Source organism: Neoarius graeffei, chromosome 5, assembly GCF_027579695.1.
Source record: "Neoarius graeffei isolate fNeoGra1 chromosome 5, fNeoGra1.pri, whole genome shotgun sequence".
In the NCBI taxonomy this organism is placed as follows: Eukaryota; Metazoa; Chordata; class Actinopteri; order Siluriformes; family Ariidae; genus Neoarius; species Neoarius graeffei.
Genome location: NC_083573.1, coordinates 2198284 through 2224999, shown reverse-complemented (window position 1 = coordinate 2224999; position 26716 = coordinate 2198284). Strand labels below are relative to the sequence as shown.

Sequence of the window (26716 nt, the reverse complement as noted above, 5' to 3'; positions counted from 1 at the left end):
CCACACAGAATAAAAGGGCAAAAAGAGAGCAGAAAGAAAATGGAAAGGGTGGAGAAGCAAAGGATGCAATCAGATAGAGAGAGAGAGAGGTTCAATGTGATGCAACAAGAGCAGCAGTGTTCGTGCAGGTGGCTGAATTCGGAGTGTTTACACTCGTAATCTGATCAGCATTTGGTGTCGAGTGTAAAAGTTTGCGCACCCCATAAGTTTTAAAAAGAAAATTCAGGCAGTATTTTACAATTTCTCAAAAACATGCTTAAAAAAAAAAAAGAAGAAAAGTGTGTATCATTCCACAAGACATTTGAAACATCGAAAAGAAAAGGATTTTCCCCCCAATCATCTCTCTCTCTCTCTCTCTCTCTCTCTCCAGACAGAAATAAAAAGCAAACGTCGGCCCTGATGTGTTTTATCAGCACCAGAATCCAAACCATAAACCTCGATTTATTTATTTTTACATCAACATCGTACAAAACAAATGACTGAGGATCCTGAGGGTGTTTTTTTTTGGTTTGCTGCAGATTGTGTTTTTCTTCTTATGCATGGATCAGCTGATAAAAACTAACGTCTTTAAAAATGACCTTGCCGTCTGTTTCATTCCCACGGCACCATTTCCCGGGGGTGGTGGTGAACTTTTTATGAGGCTGCGATACGCCTCCAGTCTAAACACGTCCCAAACACAGCAACACGTTTTGTGGGTGTGGGCTGAAATCATGCGGCTTTGTAAATTGCGAGGGGAAGAAACGAGCCCCTCCATAATTAGGGACAGACTTGGCCTCTTTTTAAAACCTCTGACCCAAAAAACACCAACAGTGAAAGAATACGCAGACAAAGAACGAGTGCTCGTGTCCCTATTAGCTTGCTGTCGTTGTTAGCTCGGCTTGTGTTATTAGCAAAACTATCCATTTGTGGTGGGAGCAAAGCTGGATTCGGATCATTAACATGGGTACCCTAGCAATTAGCCTGGCCCTCGTGAGGCCAAGAAGTCCCTGTGGATCATGGGAAAGTGGAGATTACTGTGAGAGAGACAGGGAGGGAAAAGAAAGAAAGAAGGAAAGGAAAAGAAAGAAAGAAAAGCTAGCAGTCAAATGGATGTCTCGTAAAATCTGGCTAGCAGCTATAAAAACCTCACTCTTAAATAAATAAATGTAATGAGCTCCAACACACTTTTACAGTTTAAAGCAGGGTCATGGGGGGCAACTCAAGTCTGAGGACCTCGTACTCAAACGACGAAGGGAAGTGCACTCTGGATGAACCCTTCACATGCACAGGATAAATGAAACCTTGCCATTCAGTGACTGAGTTTGATTCCGTTACAAATATGTGCACACCACTGAAGCACTACTCACACGAAACACACCATTTAAACACTGAATATTTTATACATTTTATGACAATAACCTGAATCAGCATTATTGGAGTCAACAAAGCATGACCTGATGCCATCCGACAGTACTTTACTTCACGTTAGCGAGGTTTCAGGTATCCAAATCTAAACCTCTTCACGTTACATCGCCACTTTAATGGAACGTGATAACTTAAAGCGCTGGCTCGGTATCAGATTGAAGGTTACTGGTAAAAAAAAAAAAAGTTCTGGAGTAGTGGACTCCAACAGCTAACTCGTTAGCACAGAGCTGCATTTAGGTAGCTGGCTTACGATTGACTGATCAAATTTAAATTAAGCCCTGTCGCCTGTTGAGCCAAGGATGTCCGTCACTGCAAAATAAGTTCTCGTTAGTTCTCATTTCACTCAAGGCTATGTTCGATCGAGAACCCAAAAAGGGCCTTTAGGTTTAAAGACGCCAAGAAGCCTTAAATATCCAAAGAAAGCTTGAGGAGTCCCGCTGGCATACATTGATACCGTTTTGTCCGAACACCCTTCAGCAAAACCAGCATTTTTGAGAAAAATGCAAGGGCTTGGCAAGTGTTCACAGTGACTAACTTGAGGGGGATGTGCACCGATGTCTACAGTGACATCGTTGTTGGTTTTCCACAGAAACTGCTGCAGTACCTTTGAGCAACACTATGACCAGAATTTGTCAGACGGGGTAGTCGGGGACTTACCTGAGAGGTGGGGTCGGAGGGCATGGGTGAAGGCGACTTGGACTGGAAAGCGTCGTGTGAGGCGAAGCCTGAGTCGTGCGAGGATACACTGGCGAGGCGGGCGGGGACCTGCTGCGGCACGGTGATGCTGTGGTAGCGACAGAGCGGGGAGGACGAATGAGACAGTGAGCCGCTGGAGCGCGAGTCGCTGCTGTTCACACTGTTCAGACTGCTGTTAGGGCGGGGATGGGACAGGAAGGGGCGGGGCATGGAGAGGAAGCGGGACAAAACAGAGGCGACCGGGAACCATTAAACACTCCACACACACCATGCAAATCCCAAAAACACAAGCATAGAGACCCACACAAGCACCTGATCCTTCCCTTTGGAACAATTTCAACACATCAGATTTAAATCAAGTACCTGATCTAGAACAGCTCGATCAGACCTCAGAATTGAGCAAAGAATATTTGCAAATGTGTTTCAATGATCAAACACACACACAATTTCTTAAAACTAAGTAAGCATTGAGAAAACCCCAGAAGGCTGAAGATCCAAAAACATCCCACTTATCTAATACACGATAATTACTTGGTGGCCTGATTTATATTTTTAGCCGTCGGTCTAAAATCAGAAGCTCTTGGTACATGGGACAGGACAAAATTGCCAAAGGGAAGAATACGACATGAAACAAGACGAATGATCAAAGCCACATCTGATCATGCTCAGAAGTGCAGGGGGAAGTGAAGATGGTTAGCACTCAGACTGAACAAAGATCAAGTGATTCATGTACAATGCAATGAAAAATAAATAAAAGGTAAAAAGACGAGCAGAAATCCAGTACTGACTTTAATCCCCATTGCTGCCCTGTGGACATTTCCAATCTTTCCTTATGGGAGATTGTTAAACGACCCCTAGCTAGCAAGCTACGTAGCTAGCAGACTAAATGATTAGCAATTGACATGATACGATACATGGTACAAAGGTAACTTGCCGTGGCAAAGCGGTTATAATCCGTAACTTTTGGAGAGTTTCAGTGATTTGTGTGACCGGTGTTGGAGCAACTGTTCACAAAGCAAAGTGGGTGTGGCCAGGTGGTGAGATAACCAAATCAAACAAAGGGAGGGTCTGTGGAACTCAGGAGTTTTGAAAATTTCCTTCTTTTTTGGTGTGTATCCGATGTTTGTTCTGAACTGCTGGTGCTTAAAGAAGGCAACTGGACTTGCTTGAAATTCTTGAAGACGTTTCACCCCTCATCCGAAAGGCTTCTTCAGTCCTGTCTGAAAGGAACCTTTTCAGGGATGAGAATGGGACATTTAAAAAAAAAAAAACTCTGAAATGTCTGCCAACTTTTCATATATATATATATATATATATATATATATATATATATATATATATATATATATATATTATATATATATATATATATATTATATATGTTTTCAAATTCAATGATGGTTTAAAATGTTTATAAACTTACTTTTATAACATTTAATAATCCCTAGTACTTATTAATCACTAATTCATAAGTAGTAATGATTAATAATCAATAATAATTACTATTACTACTAATTATTATTAGTGGTTGTTAATATTATTCTTATTATATTAAAAACACTGTTGTAGACGATCAGTAATAAAACTAAAAAAAAAAACTTTTTGTACAAATTATTCATATTGTACTATATTTACAATTATTGTATTTTCTGGAGTTCTTTTTAATTGAGTTTTGAAATAAAGGTTGTTTATATATTTATATTAAACTTGGTACAATAAACAAATGTTAATTATGTAAAAAAAATGATGCTAATCATTATTATTATTTCCTATAAGCCCCGTTTTCCACCTGACTCCTGTGCGCATGCGTGAACCCCCCTGCGTTTCACTCCGGAGCGCTTGACCTCTAACACGCGCGCGCGCCTCGTGTCCGTGAAAAGCCAGTTTCCCAGTGGGCGTGTCCCCAGCGCTGCGGTACCGGCTTTAAACACATTTGTGCGATCCAGCGCTTTTTATCGCAAACGATTCTTCTCCTTATTTTGGGGTATGTGTCATCCCCCAACCACTTGTCGTTAAACAGACATCTTCCCATAATTATCAACGCTTTCTAGCGCCTGCGTAAGCTACCTGCGCATCTCTCACTCTTCACAACCACCACACCACACCCACACCACACCGCCTCCAGCAGCCTCCTAACGTTAGTTCTTGATCTACGGAACGCACAGAACCAATGCTGCCCCCAAAAGGTGCGCTGGTCACTTTTAAAATTACAGTTAAAAAAATACCCCAAACCGGATGGAGACATTTCACTCGTTCGGTCCAGTATTAAATTTAATACCTCCCTTTCGAAAATTCCAGTCATTTCTCAACGGATTTACACATTTCACAAAAATGACATTTTCAGCGGGGAAAACTCGGAATTCCGTGGAAAATTCTCATCCCTGCCTTTTGGATGAGAGGTGATGTGTCTTCAAGAATATCAAGCAAGTCCAGTTGCCTTCTTCTTTAAGCACCTCCGGTTTACGATGACCTGGATGACTCAGATCCTGCACAGATATTTGTTCTGAATTACGCGTTGAGAAGCATCTCCGAGACTGTACAGGTCACAGGTGAGTAAAATTACTACATTAACATCACGGAGCTCACAGAGATGCCTACCCCAAATTTTGAATTTCAGTATTCTTGAAAACATTTTTCAGTATTTTGGAATGACTTTCAGTAACATTAATTTATGCGCATTTCCATTATAAAGAGTTGTATATACCAATATGTTTAACATTTAAATTATTAAAAAGAACTGTTTTGTGTGAATTGAATAAACAAAACACGAGCAGCCATCTCAACTGAATTTCCACTCAACAAATTTCTCGAGCATACAATACATCACATTTTTATAAATACAACAGTGTTCCCTGTTTGCAGACATTACGGTTGACGACCAATCATTGGTATTGAATGTAGCTCCTCAAAAGTATTATATTATATTGCCTGGCAAAATGTTCTACCTGTTCAAGGATTCTAATAAAATTTTTAAAAAATTTCTTATTTCATGCCAAAGAGAGTCCGACATTGTTACCTTAATGTCCCAATATATAAATACTTCAGCATAATGCTTCAGAAGAGACACTGAATAAAATGGCATTTATAATTGTATTTAAAACAGTGGGATGATCAATTTTTTGCCACAATCCCAACAGCACTAATCATAAAATTCTGTTTTTGATCATACTACATGTACATTTGCACTTGCAACACTGAAAAGACTTTGAATTAAAGAAGTAGAGCCAGTGTTTGATATTTCAGTGAATAAAAATCAGACATGTAAAAAGAAACTGAATAAGTTTAACTCACATTTCATGGCATTAATTGGCAAGTTCAACTCCAAGCACAGGTCAACCATCACCGCTTCAGCACGCGTCACGTTCCGTGTCTTTTCATCCACAGATTTCGTAAAAAACCACTGGATACCCCCAGATTTACTTTCCGCCTGACTCGCCATTTCAGCATACTCCATATGTGTTTTGTAGTTGACATGCCGCGTGCAGTCATCGCGACCACCACGTTTGCAGTGCGCGTATCCATTGCCCTTTTGACTGGGTGTAACGCACGGCCATTCTACCGTATCGAAAATAGCGCAAACAAATGTGCGGAATCTGCGCATGTCACACACAGCATGTGCGGTTGTCGTAAAAATAAATAGCCGTGAATCGCGCATGGATTGAAAAAGTCGCTTGGACATTTAAAAACAACTCACTGGAATTTTTTAAGACTTTATAATAATTCCATACAGAATAACACTGTTTGCCGTAACATCGTATTTACGTAACTTTTCCGTACTAGTAGGCATCTCTGAGCTCAGTGTAAAGTTAGACTAATTGGTTTAAATCACCATGGAAAAACTGGTGCATGTGTTGTGGCCAGGAACAAATCCTTATATGGGAAGAAAAGCACTTAACCAGTTACTCAGAGTCGGAACCAGCCCCAGGCAGCACCGGTATACGGCACGCCAGATGAAAATCAGGTTGTTCGACTGTACACAGCCATCGTGCCCCACGAAACAGTGCACTGCGTAATGTTTGTTAACTCCCACCCTTACCAGAGCAAAGTGCCTTGATCTTGCTTTGCTTGCCTTTTTAATCGTTTCCACTCGTAGGCAGTTTCTCCAAACTCTTTCTTTATCCAGTGTTCAGTTGGTACCATGAAACAAACAGTGGAAATAGAACTAGCCACCACGACACGCTGTAATGCTGCACCCCCCTGGCAGTTACCCAAAGTATACCCTTTGTATCCATGTCTACTTCTACTGTGTATGCATGAAGTAAAAAGTCACCAAGAACAGGGAAACCGTCAAAGGCGATTCTGTGATCAAATAGGTGGAAAATCCCCAAGGGTGAGTTCAGAACAGTACTGGAACGCAGTCAGTCTGATTCCTGAGCAACGAGGAGTGGGAAAATGTGTGCTCATCCAAAACAAAAAAGCTTGGTCGATGCTCACCTGCACATGCTGGACTTCCTGGACATGGTGGTACTTGGAGACGAAGGGGGTGTTTGGTAGGACCAGCTGTAATCCGAACCCTTTAGATCGTGGATGATCTGAGTAGAACACAAATGACGGCGCCCAATGAACCGGACTCATAAAAACACTCAGCTATTCAATACCACTCACTTGTCGCAGACAATTGAGCGCAATCTAAATCTCATAGCGTGACCGGACCTGTGAGAATGAGACCGCAGAGGCGGTGGTAGGTGGGTAGGTTATTATTTGGTCTGTTGCATAAAGCTTGGGGTAAAAGATGTGAAGAAGCAGTTTATGCCCGCTCCAGCTACAATTCACAGCCAGGTCGAGCAGAGGGGATGGAAACACTTGCTAACTCAGCGGTCCAACAACTAGAGGATTTGCACTTGTGATGTTTGTATGGGTTCGAAGCCCAGAACCCAAACCTGTCAGCTACCCCTGCCCCGTGTCCGGCTGACTCCCTTGTCCGTAGATTTTTTTGAGCAGTCCAAGGTAACCCTTAACGCCTACATTTGCCAAGTTGTTTATTTCCTCCCGGTCAGACTTTCGGTTGGCCTGAGCAAGTCATGCATGCTCACATTTGTGCCCATAAAACCAGTCAAGGACATTGAGGACATGTTAATTCAGCTTGGCGTGCGAGTGAAGAAATAAGCTACGCAGGATCTGACAAAATCTTGATCTAATCAGATCAGACGCTGATATATTTGTCTCATCTTGCCTTGCACCAGAACGTAGGCTCAGTCTGTACACGGTTAAACGTACACAAGTTCTCAGACGCTCCATGGCAACCTGCAGGCAGAGTCTGAAACTAATCTGACAATTTGGATCATCATTGTTTACCTCCACAATTTGAGTCTGCAATGCAAAATCAGGAGGGAAGGCCTTTCACACACCTCACCAACCCAATCTGTTCGGAAATCGCAGTCTATCTGACGCCGAGGTAAAACAGACCTACTGGTTAACGTACTGTGCCATGAAGTTGTGAACTGAGATTCCAGGACAGCAGAAGCCTGATCCCTGAACTGCTCAGCTCCAAGTGAGCATCTGCATTACGCTGCATAGAAGGGATGCACCATTTTCAAAGCTTATGTTTGCAATTAAATGGAAAAAAAAAAAATCTTCCACCAACACTCTCCTTCAACGAGATCGAATAACGAGCGAAATGTCATGTCTAAGCTGCAACTGTCATCAGTCTGGGCTTATCTCTGTCCCTGAACCTTGGACAGGCATGTCAAAATGAGACAGCGCGTCAAAACAGCTTGTACAGGGCAGATTAATCACCATCCTGTTCTTCAACTCGGTGAGCCGTTGAAACCTCCGCTGAGGAAACACAATCCATCAGTGCACACGCAACGACGATGTGACGTCTCCTGCACTTCTGCAGTTGCAGCAAAAAACAGCACCAGAAAGGAGTTTCATTTCAAATATTTTATGGGTGGAAAAAAAAAAAAAAACCTCTCGTCAGTTTGATGCAGACGATGACTTTTCTTTCAGTCGGGACAGAAACTTAGCAGGCGAAACGGACTGGACAGATTGCTCAAGAAACCCGTTTCATAACACTGCTCTTGCTCAGGGTGTGAGTGCGTTCCAACAAAAAAAAACACACCCTTTTAAACAAGAACCAAGTCCGACCTTCACCGAACACAAATCGAAACGTTTCTACAACACAGCGGAGTGACAAGTTTATGCGAACGAGCAGTTAGCTTGGAGTTTATTAACAGACCTGTTCGCTGGCGGGTGGCAGTTTGTGGGGGTCCATCGTCAAAGCTTTGAGGTCCTCGGCGATGGTCTGAAGATGGACGATCTCACCCAGCATGGCCATCTCCTCATCCTGAGACACAGAGTTGCGCAACATGACCAAAGAGACAAGAAAAGACTTGAGCAGCACTTCTTTTTCCTACTTTCTGTCCAACACTCGCGACAAAAACATGGCCGCTGCTCACCACAACGGGCCGGAGCATGGAGACGAAGATACAGAAGCGTGCTCGCTCCTCGATCAGCGCCTTCCTCACCGCTTGCTTCTCCGTCTCCTCCAGCAGCAGGTATTTGTCCGTCACATCCTGGACGGCGCTGTCCAGCTGAGGCTGGATGTCCCCTCTCCCTGCAGGACACGACACGTTCGTTCATCACGCAGGAACAAGTGACGCGACGGTGAGAGTTCATCGCTCTTCATGAACATTACCCAGAAAATTTTAAACCAACAGGATTAACTTGAATGATAAATCATTCAATAAAATAACTAACAAATAAAAATGATTCTTTTTAGCAATCAATAATATTGAAAAATGTTAATTATCTAACAGGTAGACAGACAGATGGATAGACAGCCAGGCAGACAGACAGGAAGCCCATGACATCAGTCTCAATCTTTTTTGAGAAAGTAACTGATGCATCACATGCGGCGATTGATTCGATTAACCGGGTCATGTTTACCGTAATGAAGAAGTTTTTGCCCCCTGCCCCGCCCTCATGCTGTCCTCCTCGAAGCCTTCCGAAAGACAACGCGACCTTTGACCCGAGGGTGTGTTTTATTTACAGGATCGCAAAGTGAAGCATTTGAGAGAGAAATGTGAAAATCACACACTGCCGTGACTCGACCGATTCCCAATACGGCTTCTTTCGAGCCCAGGGAACGCGTTTCCAATGACCCCCGGGGGACAGAGTTGAGGAAAACATGCGAGTAAAACCGACAGAGGATAAGAACACACTGATTTATACTCGTACCAATAATTATAACAATAATAATGCATGTCTAATGAAAGCTATTCTTATATATTACCATGAGAAAAAAAAAAAAATAGATGACATCATGGATTCAACACACACACACACACACACACACACAAACCTCCAACGGCCACTTTGTTAACACGACACAAGGCAACAGACACCAGAAAGCCACTGAAGCGCAGCAGTGATTTGGAACACAGCTCGGTTGGGGGAGGGGAGGGGGCGGACCCCACACACACTTACCCAGTGCATCAGCTGCTCAAAACAGGTGCACACACACACACACACACACACACACACACACACAGTGATGCAGAGCAAAAAGAAAATGCAGAGCAATGTGTCAGGTTTTTGTGCTAATGATATGCCAAATATGCTAATAACCCTAAAAGCAGCAAAGGAGGCGTGGCCACCGATAGCCATCAGTCCAAAGAAAGGAGGCGTGGCTTCGACAGCAGTCAGTCCAAAGAAAGGAGGCGTAACCTCGAACAGCCATCAGTCCACACAACTATAAGAAAGGAGGCGTGGCCTCTATAGCTGTCAGTTCATACAGCTATAAAAAAAGGAGGCGTGGCCTCTACAGCAGTCAGTCCATACAGTTTTTTGAAAGGAGGTGTAGCCTGTGTAGCCATCAGTCCAAACATCTATAAGAAAGGAGGTGTGACCTCTACAGCCATCAGTCCATACAGCTGTAAGAAAGGAGGCGTGGCTTCTACAGCCGTCAGTCCATACTACTTTAAAAAAAAAAAAGGAGGCATGGCCTGTACAGCCATCAGTCTATACAGCTGTCAGAAAGAAGGTGTGGCTTTTACAGCTGTCAGTCCATACATCGAGAAGAAAGGAGGTGTGGCTTCTATAGTCATCAGTCCAAAGAAAGGAGGCATGGCCTCAACAGCCATCAGTCCGGGGGGGGGGGGGGGGGGGGGGCTCACATCTGTGGTCACTTTCCAAACCCACTCCTGTCCCAGACACACAGTGGAGCTCCGCCTCATCACCAAACCAACATCACACACAGGAACGAATCACCATCATGATGATTTACATAACAATGGGTTTTACATAACGTTCTACTCTCAGATTTCACATTTAAATCTGATTTGCCTCCGTGTGTGTGTGTGTGTGTGTGTGTGTGTGTGTGCGCGTGTGCGATCAGAAACAGGAAGTGATGCGTGTATTACCTTTCTTTGCTTTCTTCTGCAGTTTCAGAGTGTCTGAGGATTTCTTCTTAATCTCCTGCCGAGCTTTTTTATACTCTGTGTGGATGAAGAGATGAGAACATAACCCAATAAAATCAACTCTTTATTCCAAACACACACACACACACACACACACACCTTTGGCGTGGTCCTTATCCAGTGTGTTTGCACCTCTCTTCCACTCCTCCAGCTGCTCCTGAAGAGGGTTCATGAAGCAGTCGATAAAAGTCCTGAAAAACACCAAACACTGAGAAACTCTCACCTGATTACACCGCCATGACCATGAGGGCTGAGGCAGAGGAAAAGCAGCAGAGAGAATGAAATAAACGAGGACAAACAAGTAAACAGAGAAAGAAAAAAGAAATTTAAAGAAAAAGCAAAAGAAATGTAAAAAACAAAATGAAAATATAAAAACAGGCAGAAAAATAAATGAACAGAACAAAGAAAATAAGAAAATCAAACAAACCAAGTGAGGAAAATCATGAGGAAAGAAAAATGAGAAAAGGAGAGAAAGAAATGAGAAAAAAGTGAAATGAGAAAAAGAAAGGAAAATAAAGACACAACTGCTCGCTTTCTCATGACGTCTGTCACTATGGAAACATGACTCTCGCTGCTTGCTCTTTTTTTTTGGCTCGCTTTTCCGTAAAGGCTACATGCTAGCTCACTGTTTGACGTTCTAAACAACGGGAAGAAAATTTTACTGAAAATCCATTATTTAAAGACGTGACAGGATTTCCTCTGTCGCAGGGGTCTCCTCACAGAGACGTGGGTCTGCTCGAGCCCATCGCTCGCTCCTTTACGTTTCTCGCTGCACATCCAGCAGCTGGGGAGTTTAAATTTAGATTCTCATCTGTGGCTGGTTTACAGCGTGGCTGAGGAGAAACATCTCCCCTGAAATTAGAGCAGAGAGCCAGTGAGGCGTGGAACAGCTCCAGTTCCACAAGTTTAGACCCCCCAGCAATTTTTTTTTTTAAACCATCCTGCTTGCGGACGTGATGGACACACCTTGGACCTACTTCAGTTCTGACCATCAGTTTCAAAATTTCAAATAAATAAATTGGAATAGATGGATAGAAACCCATCTTGGTTCCAGGGACTTGGGTTTAATTCCAAACTCAGATAATTATTTATGCATTCCTGTGATTAAAATCAAGAATCAGATGCTGTAATAATAATGGAGTAAATATTTACGTGGAGAACTGCTTCAGCTTGGCCTCGATGCTCCTGTGCCTCATACACATCCTGGTCAGAGCCGAGCCGATGTCTCTGGTGCCTCCTGAGAAGAAAAAAAAAAAAAAACTGATTTAGCCAAAATGTAGACCAACTTTTCTCTCTCAGAGGACAAAAAGAAAAAAAAAACCCAAAAAACGCACAACTTGAATGTTGCTCTTGCAGAAAATGTCCAAGTATGTTGACGGCACATGTTTGAGTTCAAGTCACTCAGAAAACGATTTCAACATTTCTAAGTCCTCTTCCACAAGACAAGCCATTTTACAAACATGGAAAACACACATGGCATTTAAAAAAAAAAAAACCCTCACTGTCTGGCGAACATTACTCAAGCTTCGATAACTGATAGCTCCATCTCGTTATCCATAACCACAACTCGACACAGACTGACACCAGTTTCGACGAAACATTTAAAATGTTTTAACATCCCAATAAAGAGAGAGAGATTCCTCAGGGACGTGATGTGGGTCCACACAAGATCCTTTTAACTGAATTTCTCGTCCATCTTTTCTCCCAGGATGGAGTCCATGTCAGCGAGGAGCCTTTTGAGAAACTACGTGCATTTCGACAGGTTTGAGAATCGAACGGCGTGTCACGAATGTTGGAGTTATTTCTATTGAAATGTAACTGGGGTAACACGGGGAAAATCATTCCGTTACAAAATCCGCTTTTTTTGTTTTCTATAAATTCATTTTATAAGTCGTTACCTCTTGCATTTGACGGCTACCAGCATGTCACGATCGCATTCCCAAACAGCTTTCAGAACAGATGATGCCCTTTTCAGTCAATGGGCAGACAGAACGTTTTTTGCACTCGCCCCTCCAGTCAGTGGTTCCAACTTTGGGAACGGTAAATTTGTGACGGGGTTCCGGTGCCGCCAGCTTTTTGGCATCACCACCAATCGTTTTTCAGTCAAAACGCATGGAACCGGTTCTCGATTCTGCACTGGCACCACATCGACGGAAAGACTGTCGGTTTACATTTTGATCCAACAAGCTGGGAAGCGAGTCAGTAAACCCAAAAACTGTAGTGTCACATTATCAATGCAAGAAAGGTGAAAATATGGAATACGGTACATCACGTTAGATTGATACCACAAATTATTGGGCTAAGCTATACCGTTAGCATCCTTGGTGTCTGGGAAAGTCGCTGTTTGTCATAACGCTAAAATGCTAAACCTTCACAGCCTGCTGTCAGCATTGACTTAACAGAATCGCAGGAAGGTAAGAGGAGGTGATTGAGTGACCTCGCGCTTCCCTGCGAGGGTCGGATCTCAGTGAAAAACACAAATATGACCGCATCGATCGCCAGGTTCACAAAACATGCTTGACAAACTTTTCATTTCACCCTTTAAAAAAAGTTGGCTGAAAAATCCTGACACTTTGATGTGCAGCTGTACATCATCTGCATACCGATTCTCTTCGTTATTACCGTCTGTTTACCCCCTCAAAATGGACGAGTTTGAGTTCCTCTGCCCTCACCTGTATCCCAGGAACACGTTGGGTATCAACTCCGACATCCTCGTGTTCTTGAGTCAATGCAGTACAAAGTAATGGCACCCTCTAACCACTGCTGTAGACTTTTCCAGTTGTTTGACAAGAGTTAAAGATCTCGTGTTTCTGCTGTTTATTTAAAATTTTTATGAACCATCTGAGGTCACAGTTATTGCCTGCGATAAGAATCATGTTGCAAACAAACAGCAGCAATTCGCTCACCGCTTCTATTTTCTTCAGCACGTATAAATGCACATTTGTGACACCTCACAGAATCCAGGGACGCATGTCGGCTGAAACGAATCAGAGATAATCGCAAAAAAAGCATTTTTTTTTTAAATTTGTGATTTTTGTTTTTTTCCATCATGTGCAAGTTGAGATCTTGAACAATGCAATCAGTATTTCAGATAATAGATTGTTTTGTTGGAAAAGCATACATTTTTTCTTGCAAATTGTGTCGTTTTTGTCAGGACTGTAGCCTGCTGGGGGGTGTGGGTAAATTACCATATGGGCCATTCACATGATGATTTAAGTCTTTTGTTTTTTTTTCGCGAATCAGCTGTATGATACGAGCTGAGCTCTTGGCTACTTAGCTGCATACAGGCGTGTGATTTCACTATGGAATGAGGAAGCTAAACAGAGCACAGAGGAGCTGAAACACCGCGAAGCAAACAGACACACGGTATTTACATCGGAGATAACCATTTCTAGCAAAAAAAAAAACGCAACCAAAAAGTTCTAGGACTACATTATTCCATCGGAGGCATTGGTGTGTGCAAGGCGCCGTTTCTCTTTCTGATGGGGTGAGTTTATTAATCTAAGGCTGTGTGGTTATTTTTGCATGTAACGGAGAGTGTTGTGGTTTGGTTACATGAAACTAGCATTGTGTTAGTTGTGTTATCGTGCTATCTTTCTTACGGTGTGAGTATTTTGTTATTTTTGCATGTAACGGAGTGTGTTGTGGTTTGGTTAAGCCTAGGTCACAACCGGACGTACGATTTTTTGGCCGTGCGATTTTTGGCGTTTCCCAAATCGCTGCGTTTTTTTTTTTTCATGGAGAAAGACGCGCGTTGGCCGTAAGTTTGTCTTGCAACCTGGAAAAAAAAAAACGTAAGCGCCCGTAGAGTTTGTTTGACATGACAAAGAACCTCTGCGGCCGGTCTGCGGCTCGAAAATCAGCACGTCACACGCGCGCTCTCTGTGTGTTTCTTGCGTTTTTTGCACGTAGACCGGCCGTAGGAGCGCGTACTGTACGGCCGGTTGTGACCGAGGCTTTACATGAAACTAGCGTTGTGTTAGGTGGTGTTTACATTAGACCGTATCAGCGGATCATCAGATTAACATTTTTAAAACGATTCGCGTGCACACAGCAACGCCAATACACGGATACGCTCGGCTCCGCAGGCATCCTGCGCTCCAAATCACTCCACCCTGAACAGCGAGTGCCCTCTGGAGGGTGCGCACTCCGGCCCTGCGCAGCTCACAGAGCGCGCGAGTGAAGCACACGAGCAGTGATTCGGGACAAATAGCAGGAAGTGAAAGTCTGCGCCGTTTGTCAGCAGTCGCGTCACATGACCAATGTGGCATGACCAACGCCAGCAAATCAGGAAGGTGGATGTCACAGTGACGTTGTCCAATGACGACATCAGCTAGAGCTCAGCACAGCGTATCCTCGTTCCTCAATGTTTACACAGCACCGGATCAGATACGTAATGGATTGAATACGTGGGCCCTGGCGGATTCAAGTTGTTCCGCCTGTGGAGTCGTTTCCCGGCGTTTTAATGTGAACTGACAGTGCATCCGCGACGAAAACGAGACGGATACGGTCTAATGTAAACACCACCTTAGTTGTGTCATCATCGTGCTATCTTTCTTTCTTACGGTGTGAGTAATTTTTCAACCACAAAATGTTAAAGTATACTTTAGGACTTATTTTTGTACTTCATAATTGTGTTGGGCATACTTTGCATGGAAGGAAAATTGACGTGGTGATCTTTGTTTACATGAAAGTAGTATCGTGCTAGCTCGTAGGGGGTGGGGCTTTCCTTAATGTCATGCAAATGAGCACCATTATGTGCCCGCCCTGCACCCAGAGTAGCTGAGATGGAAAACTTTGAGGGCGATTTTCTCCCTTTTCTGTTTTAAGAAGTATACACTTTCAAAAGGCCACACATTCTTCAAATATTGTCAGATCTCCACATGGAAGGCATCATTGGAAAGCTTAGAGACTGTACTTTCTGAATCTGTCAATAACTCAAAATGCCCCCGGGCCGACATGTGTCCCTGGATTCCGTTATCCGACACATTTCTCCTCACAGTTTATGCAGCTGCAAAAGTAGTTCCAGGCTAAAACAAGATAGATTTTCAGTAAAATTTGATGCAATTCAGTGGACCGTTTTGTTGATTCATAATAATTTGGTGTGTTAATGACCGTGAGGTAGTATTTGATTTTGATCCAGCATTCCCACATCATGACCAATGCCAAGAGTGATCCCACGCCAGTGTTCAGGACGAGGTTAAGATTCAGACAGCCGTCGGTATGCGCTCGGGTGAATGAAACGAGACGCTCTCAGACGGAGGCGGCTGACATTGACGAACGCTCCCTTTGTGCTCCTTTGCCTCGACTGAAAGCTCTCAGCGTGAATGAATACGCGTCGCTGCTGGAAGCGACTTTTAATCTTGGCCAAATGTGACAAACTGCTTTTGTAACGACACAAAAAGAAATACGAGAAAGACGGAGAAGTTCGTTTTGAAACATGCTCACCCCCACCCTGTCTGCTGTGAGGCCTCTGAAGAAAGCAATCTGAACTTAAAAAACCAGAAACCTCGCTTCAACCCCTACACCGGTTCCTTCCACCAGGCAGGGAAGAACAAGCGACTGTTTATAATCTTGTCAGGACTATTTTTCCACCCTGGAGCTCAATATTAACAGTGAACTTAAAAGCGTTATACGGTGCTACAGCCGGTCTTTTCTGACTTGGATTTCCTGAATTGGACATGGGGAAGGGAAACGAGTCCGGGGCTATTTTTAACCGCACTGGGAAACAACCCAAAAAGTAATTTGCATTCATTTACAAGAATAAACGTCAATCCCTCTCACCTCCTCCCTCCTATTCCAACTCCTACAATGACTACACTCTTTGCACAAAAAGAAAAGGCAAGTGTGTGATGTGCGATTTGCATTTCTGGGCGTTTCTGTCGTATGCTCACATTTGATTATATGATACATTTTACTGTACGAGCCATCACGGAAATAATCAGGACCTCGAATAGGTTACGATGTCATGAATGTCGGATGGAAATTAAGTGTTTCGATAGCTGACAGACCTTAATGCATCAGTGCTTACTGGTGTTCAAAGGTCTGTAAGGCTCGAGAGAACAAAAAAGCAATTTCAGAAGAAACTGATCTGGAGAGAACATCAAATATTCTGTGACTACACCAGCGATTTTGGTCCCTTTCCAACCAGTGAACTCGCGTTCTCCAGCACGTTTTCTCCACGCTGCCTGCTGCACTCGAGGGAACGCCCAGGATTACGGGATACTTAGGAAGACAATATAAAATAAGTGTGCCTCATTCAGGATTTTGAATGCAGGACTAAGCTACGCAATTCCAATCCACAACGTGCTCATCACAATGCCAACGCGACATAATCTGAATAATGAACACGACCAAAAATTCGCCAACTCGCTGCATCATTCGTTACGTTTTACGCAGTTGAGAAATACTTTCATGTAAGATTTCAAACACAGTTTAGCTGTTTGAAATTTTTTCCTCCGAATGATATAATCCTATGGCTTTCTTAACACGAATGAAAGAAGTACTTTCTTTGTGGCTTTTAATCCGTACAGTATAGGAAAACTAAACACAAGTAACAAGAAGCGGTTCTGTAATCCATTCATTCATTCATTCATTCTCGACCCCTCCTTTCATTCACCATTGATTTAACATCTGAAAGAAACTCCAGTTTGAGGGGAAAAGTACACTTGAGCGTTTTATTATTTTTTTATTTGAACCCCAATTGTTCATGGTCACCACTCTGAGTTTTTCCCCCCGTGAAACCACCAGCTCCTGCTCCAAGCCATCAGAGAGACAGTCTCCGTCTTGTCTGGAGTCCAAATCCATAACGTGGTCGAACCCTGACAAGCTCAAAGAGCATCATTCTAACATTCAAAGGGTCGGGTTCTTTTGCCTCCACCCTGGCCGGAGGAGTTATGACCATGACGATGTCTGGGTTAAGCTTGCATGAATAAGGCATCAGGACTCAGCTTGGGTCTTAAAATAACTGACAAGCAACTTTTTCAGTTTCAACAAGCGACAATGAGGCCACAGTTGAGCCCCGAGTTAATAAAGAAGCTTTCTGATTTTAAATGTGGAAATTAGGCTAAAATGTCAGCGGCTGTAATCCACACCACAGCCAGTCAGTGAAAGTTGGGGTTGTCGAACTGGAGTCTGGTTTCTCGTCTCGCTGCTAACAAGCAGATCTTGTCTCTCATCTCCCCCCTCCCCCATAAATAGGATCCTGGAGGAAGCAGGTCTAGACAAAACGACTGACTGTGAAACAGATCATTTTCTGACTTGACTTTTCACACCCATCTGACACAAAAACAAAATGATTATTCCAAGAAACTCTGGAGACGCAACAATTCAAAACTGCATCCAAAACGCACGGTCGAAACGCTTCAGAAGCGTCACCAAATCAGAGCAACTTCTGGTCGTCACCGCTGTTCAAAAACAGTCCGTTAAACCTGTTACAATCGCCGGTCTGTTCTTTTCCGTCAGCAAAGTTTGGCATGCTGCAATTCTGTCGCTACGTCAAAAGGTTTTCCTGAGCAGACACGACACCAAAACATCTCACATATCAAGAGTGTCAGACGACGACACCAAGTCAGTGAACCACGTTTCTGTTTCCTCTTGGAGGAAAATCAAACAAAAGCCAGATTCTGTGGTCAACCAAAGTGCTGGCTTTAATTGTGTCTTGTGATGTGTGATGGCACTGAAGCCAAATCGTGATGCTGGCAGGAAGCCGGGCTCGCTCGTTTCTGCGGATATGACAAAAAAAAAAAAAAACCACAGTATTCTGAACACGCAACAAACTTTCCCCTCAATTGATTCGGGTCTCTTGGGAAGCAAACCTCACATTGTACAGTTCAACTGCCAAAAGTGGCATGGTGCCAAAAACACGCAAACGGCCAGATTCCAGAGGGGCGAAGGAACGTACTTTGATGTTAGGAGGGGAAGTGTGAAGCAACTCTAAGATGTGTCACACTTCCCTTAGACTAATTTATTCTCATTTAAAAGCTACTTTTGAGCTCAAATCCAGCGACCCCCAAGTTAAATTTAGACTCCAGTTGCTGCGTCCCTCCCAGAACGCCAAGTCTTGTCGAGTCTGCTTGTTATAAATAGGTCTGACTTGGAGGATTCTGTGATTAACAAGGCACCGCACCACACCTCTTCTCCGTCTCTCTCTCCGTCTGTCCGTCTCTCAGTCTGCGATCATCCACATCTTCGATCCCTTTGATGCGAATGCTAACAATAGGTCCTGCTGCAAATCATAGGGCCAGCGGAAACTAAAATACCCAGCATTATCGTGAATACCATCACCTCCTTACCTCAATGTCTGTCTCCAAAAAGACAAATTAAAGTCTACACCGCGGACAAAATGGCCAAACTCATAAGTAGTCAAGTGCAACACCAGTAAACACGATAATCTTGACAGGAATACCAACAAATCCTGGCAAGAACCACCCACGCTTTAAAAAAAAGGGAGGCCACCACTTCTAACCCCTCATCTTCTGCTCTGTCTGCTTCAACGAAGCTTTGCTCTGCAAAACAAAGAGCTGGAGGTAAATGTTGGTGCAAGTTGATGTTGCAGGGCCTTTTGAGAAGGAGGAGAACACATTCACGGCAACTTGTCCCCCCTGCCAAGAGAGCCTCAACTCACTGCCAGCAAGAGCATAAAAGAAGACTGAACAGGGGACACAATAGTCGAGGGAGGAAGGCGGATAGTTCAGCAGACGCACTTCTGTTTGTACGTTTCAGCTCGAACACAAAGGCAGGCATTCACAAAAAGAATTTCCTTCCAAGAAGCAGCACTGGCCGAGAGCCTGATCTTGTTATCTCCAGCTCCAAGAAGACACACAAATGCTCTAATTCAAGATTACAAGCACTTTCATTGGAAATGAATAAACGGCCGATGTTAAGTTCTTCTCTGACCTTTCGATTATGAACATGGAGCTGATATTTCAGTCACAGCAGGCATGAGGAGGAGCACATACCAAGAATAACTATATAGGATCTTTGTTCACTTTCTCTGGGATGCATATAGCACAGCATCTACTCGCTATGAGGAAATGCCAAGCCAAAGCCCCTCCCATCAGATTTTTTGGAAAGTATTTCGAGCTCGTACAAACTCGAATTGCTCGAGCGGGATTTCGTTGTCGATTCATCACTGACGGATCGGTTTAAATCCTGGATGAGATAATGACAGGACAAGCATTGTTCGTTTAACTTGAACGACAATCCCGTCGTCGAATCGGTTCAGCTACGGGTGGCGAGTGACGAGACAGCAGCTCGTCTCTTCACACTTTGCAGGAATGCTTTGGAAGAGGATCCAGTGAGGAGGACTGTACACGTGTGAGAACAAAACAGATGTGGTTTCAAACTGAGGCTTGACGCATGTTTAAATCACCACAGCCCTCATATGTTCTATTAAGCCATGAAGTTTTGAAACTGAAATATTCATCAGAATAATGGTGATTGGGTACCCGGTTGCCCAGATCCATCCATCCATCCCAAATCACTAAACGTTCATGTCTCGCCGTCATCACCATTCCTACTTGTTTTTTCAGGCTCCAAACCCACCATGAGGAAATGCATGGTGGAGAAAGAACACCATGCAGGCTTAGGTCATCAGAGACGCACAATGACTTGGCAGCAACCATGCAAGGAATGTGCTGACGCTCGGAAAACGCAGACCAGAATGGACACATGCAGGTCATGTGCATGCAGTACAAGAGGAAAATCTGACAGAGCAAATAAGACTACGGCTCTCGAGTTCTCGCATCAGGAACGTCAGGACTGGTTCAGAACGCAGTACTTGAATTAAACTGGCCCGAGAGGTAGCCATGCTTTTTTTGAAACAATGAATATACAGGTTAAACATCTGGTCAGGCTGGTGATGGTGGGACAACCAACCTTTTTTGGGCGATATGACAAAAATATTAATATCGTGAGACTTGAAGACATTTCAGTGAAAGACAATACGTATCATGATCTCCCAGTCACCAGCACAAGTGGTGCTGCATTGAAACAACACTTTGAACTGAGATTATTAATACTTTTGTTGAAAGCCATAGAAAAATTAAACATTGAAATAAATAAACAAAAGGTTCGCTGCAGCTCATCTAATCTGCAGTGTCTCCAGTCATTATAAAAACGGTGAAGCTATAGTTCCTGTGAGCAGCCCAAAGAGTGTTTTCCGAGAACTCCAAGTTCCTGTGAGGTTTTCCCCTCCTTTAACACCACAGCAGTTTGTCAACAATTCCAATTATTTATTTATTAAAAGAACAAAACCGTCTTACTTTCTATCCGTTTGGAGTTATATGGAATACTGCGGAACACGTGGGGGCGGGGGCTTACTTCTGGTTATCGCTTGTGTTTCCGCAGCTACAGGACAATAAGAAAACCTTATTTACCCAACAGCTCACATTTTCATATTCATGAACCATTTCAATCATTGTTTTCTACAACAGATGCTAAGGAATGCTGGGAGTTGTGGGAATCCCTCAGGGCTCAGTGCTGGGCTGAATGGGAAGCGGAGGTGGATTCTCCAGATAATGAAGAAACTGTGATAGGTGTGTGAAGTGCGCACACCTGCTGAAGACCACAACAATACTCCTACCAACTTAACCATCTATCCATCTACCTACCCATCCATCCATCCATCAGTTAGCAAGACACTACAATTCTAGCCTAGTGAACTAGGCCCACCTGCCTAGCGGCCAAAAATATTTTTGCCTACGAGTGGGTCTAGCCTCGGACCATATCAACAACACACATCAAATCGTGCCTGCCAATCACAACACAAGGTTTTTGTTTGGATTCTTTGGGCGGGCTTTTGCAGGAGTGACGACAAAGCTGCGCGACGCTGGAGAAAGCACAACAGGAAAGATGGCTACGGCTGTTGAACAGCGCGCGTTTGACTCCGCTTTGGAATCAGTTTTAGAAGAATTAGACTTGGAGTTTTTGTTGAAACATGAGCAGGAAGAGGCTCTCCGCTCATTCCTTTCCAAGAAGGACGTTTTCGCTGTTTTGCCGACCGGCTATGGCAAAAGTCTGATCTACCAGCTGGCTCCGCCACTGCTTTCTGTCGCTCTGACTACGTCACAGTCACTATTGCGCTGATTGGTCAGAGCGTTGGCCTATACGCACAGAGACTGTTTGAAAGACAACGGGTTGTTCCGACCCACACCCTTCGGAAATGTCTACGACCGAGACCAGACTAAATATTCACATTTTATTTATCCATTTTAACCTATTAATAGTAGTATTCAAATTATTAGAGTTTGCGGTGAGGTAATGTGTGATGTGATGTCTGAATGTTGTGCTGCTGTGACACTGTAATTTCCTGTAAAGGATTATTAAAGTATCTATCTATCTATCTATCTATCTATCTATCTATCTATCTATCTAGCTAGCTAGCTAGCTAGCTAGCTAGCTAGCCAGGCTACTACAATAAAAGAATTTAGCTCAATGTGAAAATACAAAATATAATTTCCTTACCAATTATTTTTTTCAACAAAAATTCTATCAAAAATTTCTATCAATAGTTTGCAAATTGTTGAAGGTCTCCAGAAACCACTATTCTATTGAACATAAAGTGGAAGACACTTATGATGGAATTTTGATTTAAAAAATAAACTCCCAGAACTAAACCCACAACTAATTCTTTATTATTTTCTGGAACAAGCCATCGTGAGTTTGGTGAGAAAATACATCAAACATCTGATCAAACTGTGTGTGTCATTATACACCCTCTGGCCACTTTAATAGGAACTTGTGCCCACTGCTGTGTGTGTGTGTGTGTGTGTGTGTGTGTGTGTGTTCACTGCTTCAGATGGGTTAAATGCAGAGGATGAATTTCACTGTGCTTGAAGTGTGCATGTGACAAATAAAGGCTTATTCTTAGTGATTCGAAGATCCCTGTTCTTGGCTGCAGGAGTGGAACCCAATGTGGTGTTCTCCTGTTGCATGCCCAGATGCTTTTCTGCTCACCACGGTTGTAAAGAGTGATTATACAAGTTACTATATCCTTCCTGAAAAAAAGAAATCTCAAACCCATCTGTCCATTTCCCTCTGACCCTCTCTTATCAACAAGGCGTTAACTTCCACCCACAGAACTGTCGCTCACTCACTCAGTGTTTTTTGTTTTTCGCACCATTCTGTGTAAACTCTAGAGACTGTTTATTGTGTGTGAAAACCCCAGGAGGAGATCAGCAGTATCTGAAATACTCAAACCAACACCCAGACCACAGTGAAAGAAAGAAAGTCACACTTTGTTCACAATGTTTAAACATCAGAAGGGGAAAAATTGTGATATTCACTGATATTCAACGCTTGATTTGATGCTGTCGAGGGATCGGCTGACTAGAGAACTGCATCAAACAGCAGGTGGACGTCGGGGTGTTCCTCAAAGTGGCTGGCGAAGCACAAACTTCATCTGCTATTAGCATGCAAATGTGAAGCACTGCAGCATAAACATTATACTCGATAAATATTCATGAACAAGTACCTCGCAGTAATAATGCGATAAATGTTTTTAACTGTTCTATAATACACCGTAAGACACAAATAAATCCAAGTTCCTGCTCAAAGTTTTTTCTTTTTGTGAAGTATCTTCGACAGAGCGATTAGTTTCCTCTCTTATCGTGCTTGTTTGCGCTACTATGGCTGAGTTCTTCCGCGATCATGACCCTGAAAATGATAAGACACAATGTGCCACATAGCCAAAGCTGACTCGTTGGTGCAGCACTTACAGTCTAAATTACATTATCTCAAGGACAAAAAGAAAACAAAAAAAACCAACAACCTTATCAAAGCATTTCCTCCACACGCCTCATTACACAGAGGAGGGCAAAATGACCCGAGAGAGACGTCTCAGGGCCTTCCAGCCCGATCCCTGTGGGGTTTAGACATCTCTAGAGGTTCAAGAAACTGAGGATTCCTCACTCGTAAGTCTCGTAGATTTGCCTTCGCTGGGTAAGAAGCACAAACTGAGTACCATTTTGTGGTGAATTCGAATCACATCATCAGTTCTCGGTCGCAGGCTCAGATTTTCAATCCTACTGACTTGAGTTCAGCTGCACAGATGTTCCTAATTTCCCAGAAACCAAAGCCCCCAAGATAACGACTCGGTCCTCCAGTACAGCAGCTATTAGGCGGCTAATTAGAGGCACAGACGCAGGGCTGTACCGATTACTGCCTCACAGTTACAGCTGTGCAGAAACTCACAGGGGACGTCTCCATCTCCGCTGGTTTCCTCAGACCCAATGTGGGGGTTCAAGTCACTTTGTTGGACTTGATGTCATTTATTGTGACCAAGTGAACAAGTCTGAGGGGCTTTAATGACAACACGTGGGTCTGAACCTCGACTGAGCAGCACAGTGAGGAAAAAAAAAAAAACCTCAAGAAAAAGAAACCAATCGCTGAAGAAAAGTAAAGTAACGCGAGAAGGTTCCATTTCAAACCCATTCCAGAAATGAATCGTCTGGAAGTCTGTGCAGATTCTGAAAAAGAGGAAGGGAGGAATTGGACTTGGTTCACTTTGTCCTCTCAGGTTGGCGAGAGCCACGTGCTGTAGATTTCAGGAACACAGCATGGTGTAATTTTAGGGTTCAGGATGTTGGCGTGGAGCGGCTCGTCTCACCGGGCTCCGTAATCACACACCGCTTATTTTATTCCACTTTATCCAGGAGTGTTTACTGCACATCTGTTCCTGCTGTTGGGCTGCACCACCCTGGAGCGTCGCTTTGTCTACGTCTGCCTGTCCTGCAGTCCACCAACATGTCCGTCTGGATATTTTCCGTCTGCCTTCCACGTGTCCCTCCAGCTGTCTGTCACTCCATCAAATCTCTCCATCTCTCTCACTTCTCTTCATCCGTCCACTGCAATATTCACTCTACTTTGCAAAAACAGAGCGATTCCTGTCGTATCGCACCACAGAGCGTGAGCTCAAATATCTGAAATTAAAGAACTAAGCTGCTGTGGTTGGAGCTTTGATTTATGTGGGATGAATATTTCCTGTCACAGACGTCTCGCTCGTCAGCCTTCAGCTAACCGCAGTGTAACGCTGACCTACATGCTGATTTAACTGGTCACAAGTGGCCTGGAACACACTACAGCACACACACGCACTGTAAGGCACTTGATGTGAATGCGTGCGATGACAGAGCGAGGGCCGGGCCGGGCCGTGCCGGGGTGGCCCACATACAGTATCGGCTCTTTAATTAGCCTCTCGTTCAGACCACAAAGACAGCTGCAGCGCCGCTTCACTGCCACCCAGACAGGTGCTGATCCACAGTTCTGGGTGGAGTCGAGCCGAGCCGGGCCTTTCGGGTCGAGATGCTAGAAGGGAGAGCTCAGTTACACGACACTATTTTAGCAGAATGATCATTTCTGATGAGAAACAGATGCTGCCCGTGTCTCTCGAACCACTCGCGTCTCATTTTTATTAGCTTCCTGCATGATGGTTCCATTTGTGGGAACAAAAACGTGTCTTTTACTTTTATTGACTTGTCTCTCTACGAACATCAGAAAACAAAAGATCTGACTTTTATCCAAAGGCAGATGAATTAATTCCAGGCTGAAGTGGATTTCTGGAAGTTTTGGGACATCAAACAATAATTCGGGGGAGGAGGAATTGTCCACAGTTGCTATACTGCGATACTGCTATTTTTCATCAAGGAACATTTAACCCCGTAATCAAACCTCGTGATAAAATCTTCCTCTCTTCATCCTCCAAAAGCATTGTGTGGACAAGGAACCAAACTCAGAAGATCCTACAATTATCGGAGTGGACGACTGTTGGACCTCCTGCACTTTGATTACGTGTAACTGGAACTCAATATGTTGAAGATCAGACAGTCGATCGTGTTGAAGAAGCGACAATTAAACAAATAACTGCAAATTTAAAATCTTACTTTCTGCAAAATGAAGCAGGAACACTGAGTAATGTTCTGTACCCATTTTTAATAAATAATAAGAAGAAAAATCTTCTCATCCTCATGGAGAAGTGCTTCGCCGACCGCACTTGCTCTGACACAACTTCAGCTGTGAAAATATGAAAATAAGCGCCAGTGCCCTGATTAAATACGGAATGTAGGTCATTCAGGGCCGGATTCCGAGACCGGTGTTACTTTCTGACCCAGAAAAGGCTGCAGCAGCTTTAAGTATCCAGAATATCCTGGAATATCTCGGGAATTGACAGGACGGGCTCTTCGTGCTGGAGTTAAAGGAGTAATTCGAGTCATGTTTCACGGCCAGTCTGTTGGCGAAGACATTTTGACACATCCGCCATGTGTCTTCAGATGGGTTATCAGTGACTCAGCAGCTCGTGCGTCACTCGCAGATCGGCCGGTGTGTCGGTGCCGATTACGAAAGCAGAATCGTTTCGGCACAGACTGCGACCTGCTGTCACGGTGAGGCTGTGTTTCGACTTTCAGGAAGTTGACTCACGGTTTGTGGTTGACTCACCTGCATCACTGGAGTCATGTGATGATTATATCACCACTGGACTCTACGTGCTGTGTGAAGATCAACAACACTTCCAAAGTGTGTGTGGGCAACGCACGGGAAAGGAACTCATCACAGCTCAGCAAGTTCATTTCCTCCCAGCCACCATCCCACTGTCTGCCCTCTTCCTCATACACAAACTCACAAGATGCCTGTGATTGGCTCGAGTCACAGAGAGAGAGACACACAGCTACAGTGAGAGAAAGAAAGAAACAGAGTGAGAGACACACACAAACAGCAAGAGAGACAGACAGAGGCGCAGACAGACAGAGGCTCTCTGATGCAGAGAGTTCATGTCCTGGATTGATGTGATTGAAAAGCATTCGTTGGTTCTGGGTGCAACATGAGCAGCAGACATTCGGGCCAGATTCAGCTCGAATTAAAAACAAAGGAAATTTTATTCCTTTCAATAAGCAACTCGATTTAAAGAGAGCAAAGAGACCGTTTCGAAAAAAATAAAAGTACCGACATTAACCGAGGAGTTTTAATTACGAGTTCACTGAATGTGTTTTGATGTAAAGGTTTTCTCCGCTGCTCTAAAAACATCCTGAAACTTACCACAGTGATTTTATTCAAACAAATCGGGTTCTCGTGATGATGCGTATATTTACCTCCGAAGTCCAGCATCTAAAGTGTCTTTGGATGAAAGGTGATTTTTCTGACATTAAGACCTTTAAGCACCTCAGTTTTCACTTTAGGACACAAACTAATTATATTCAACA

At 43.7% G+C, this 26716-nt stretch overlaps 1 protein-coding gene across 5 annotated transcripts in view; it reads right to left on the bottom strand.

The window, feature by feature from the left end:
* LOC132886370 (protein MTSS 1-like) overlaps nucleotides 1-26716 on the bottom strand; it is a 52234-nt gene that overhangs the window by 6231 nt on the left and 19287 nt on the right. For 2 of the 5 annotated variants that reach the window (XM_060920945.1, XM_060920947.1), the window contains exons 4-10: nucleotides 11673-11757; nucleotides 10620-10711; nucleotides 10464-10538; nucleotides 8499-8656; nucleotides 8279-8386; nucleotides 6535-6632; nucleotides 2062-2272 (exon numbers count right to left, since the gene is read on the bottom strand). In XM_060920945.1, the coding sequence (XP_060776928.1) occupies nucleotides 2062-2272; nucleotides 6535-6632; nucleotides 8279-8386; nucleotides 8499-8656; nucleotides 10464-10538; nucleotides 10620-10711; nucleotides 11673-11757 (827 nt within the window). Of the gene's footprint in view, nucleotides 1-2061; nucleotides 2273-6534; nucleotides 6633-8278; nucleotides 8387-8498; nucleotides 8657-10463; nucleotides 10539-10619; nucleotides 10712-11672; nucleotides 11758-11854; nucleotides 11876-26716 lie in introns of those variants that run through there. The other 3 variants (XM_060920949.1, XM_060920946.1, XM_060920948.1) reach the window with 3 other exon arrangements.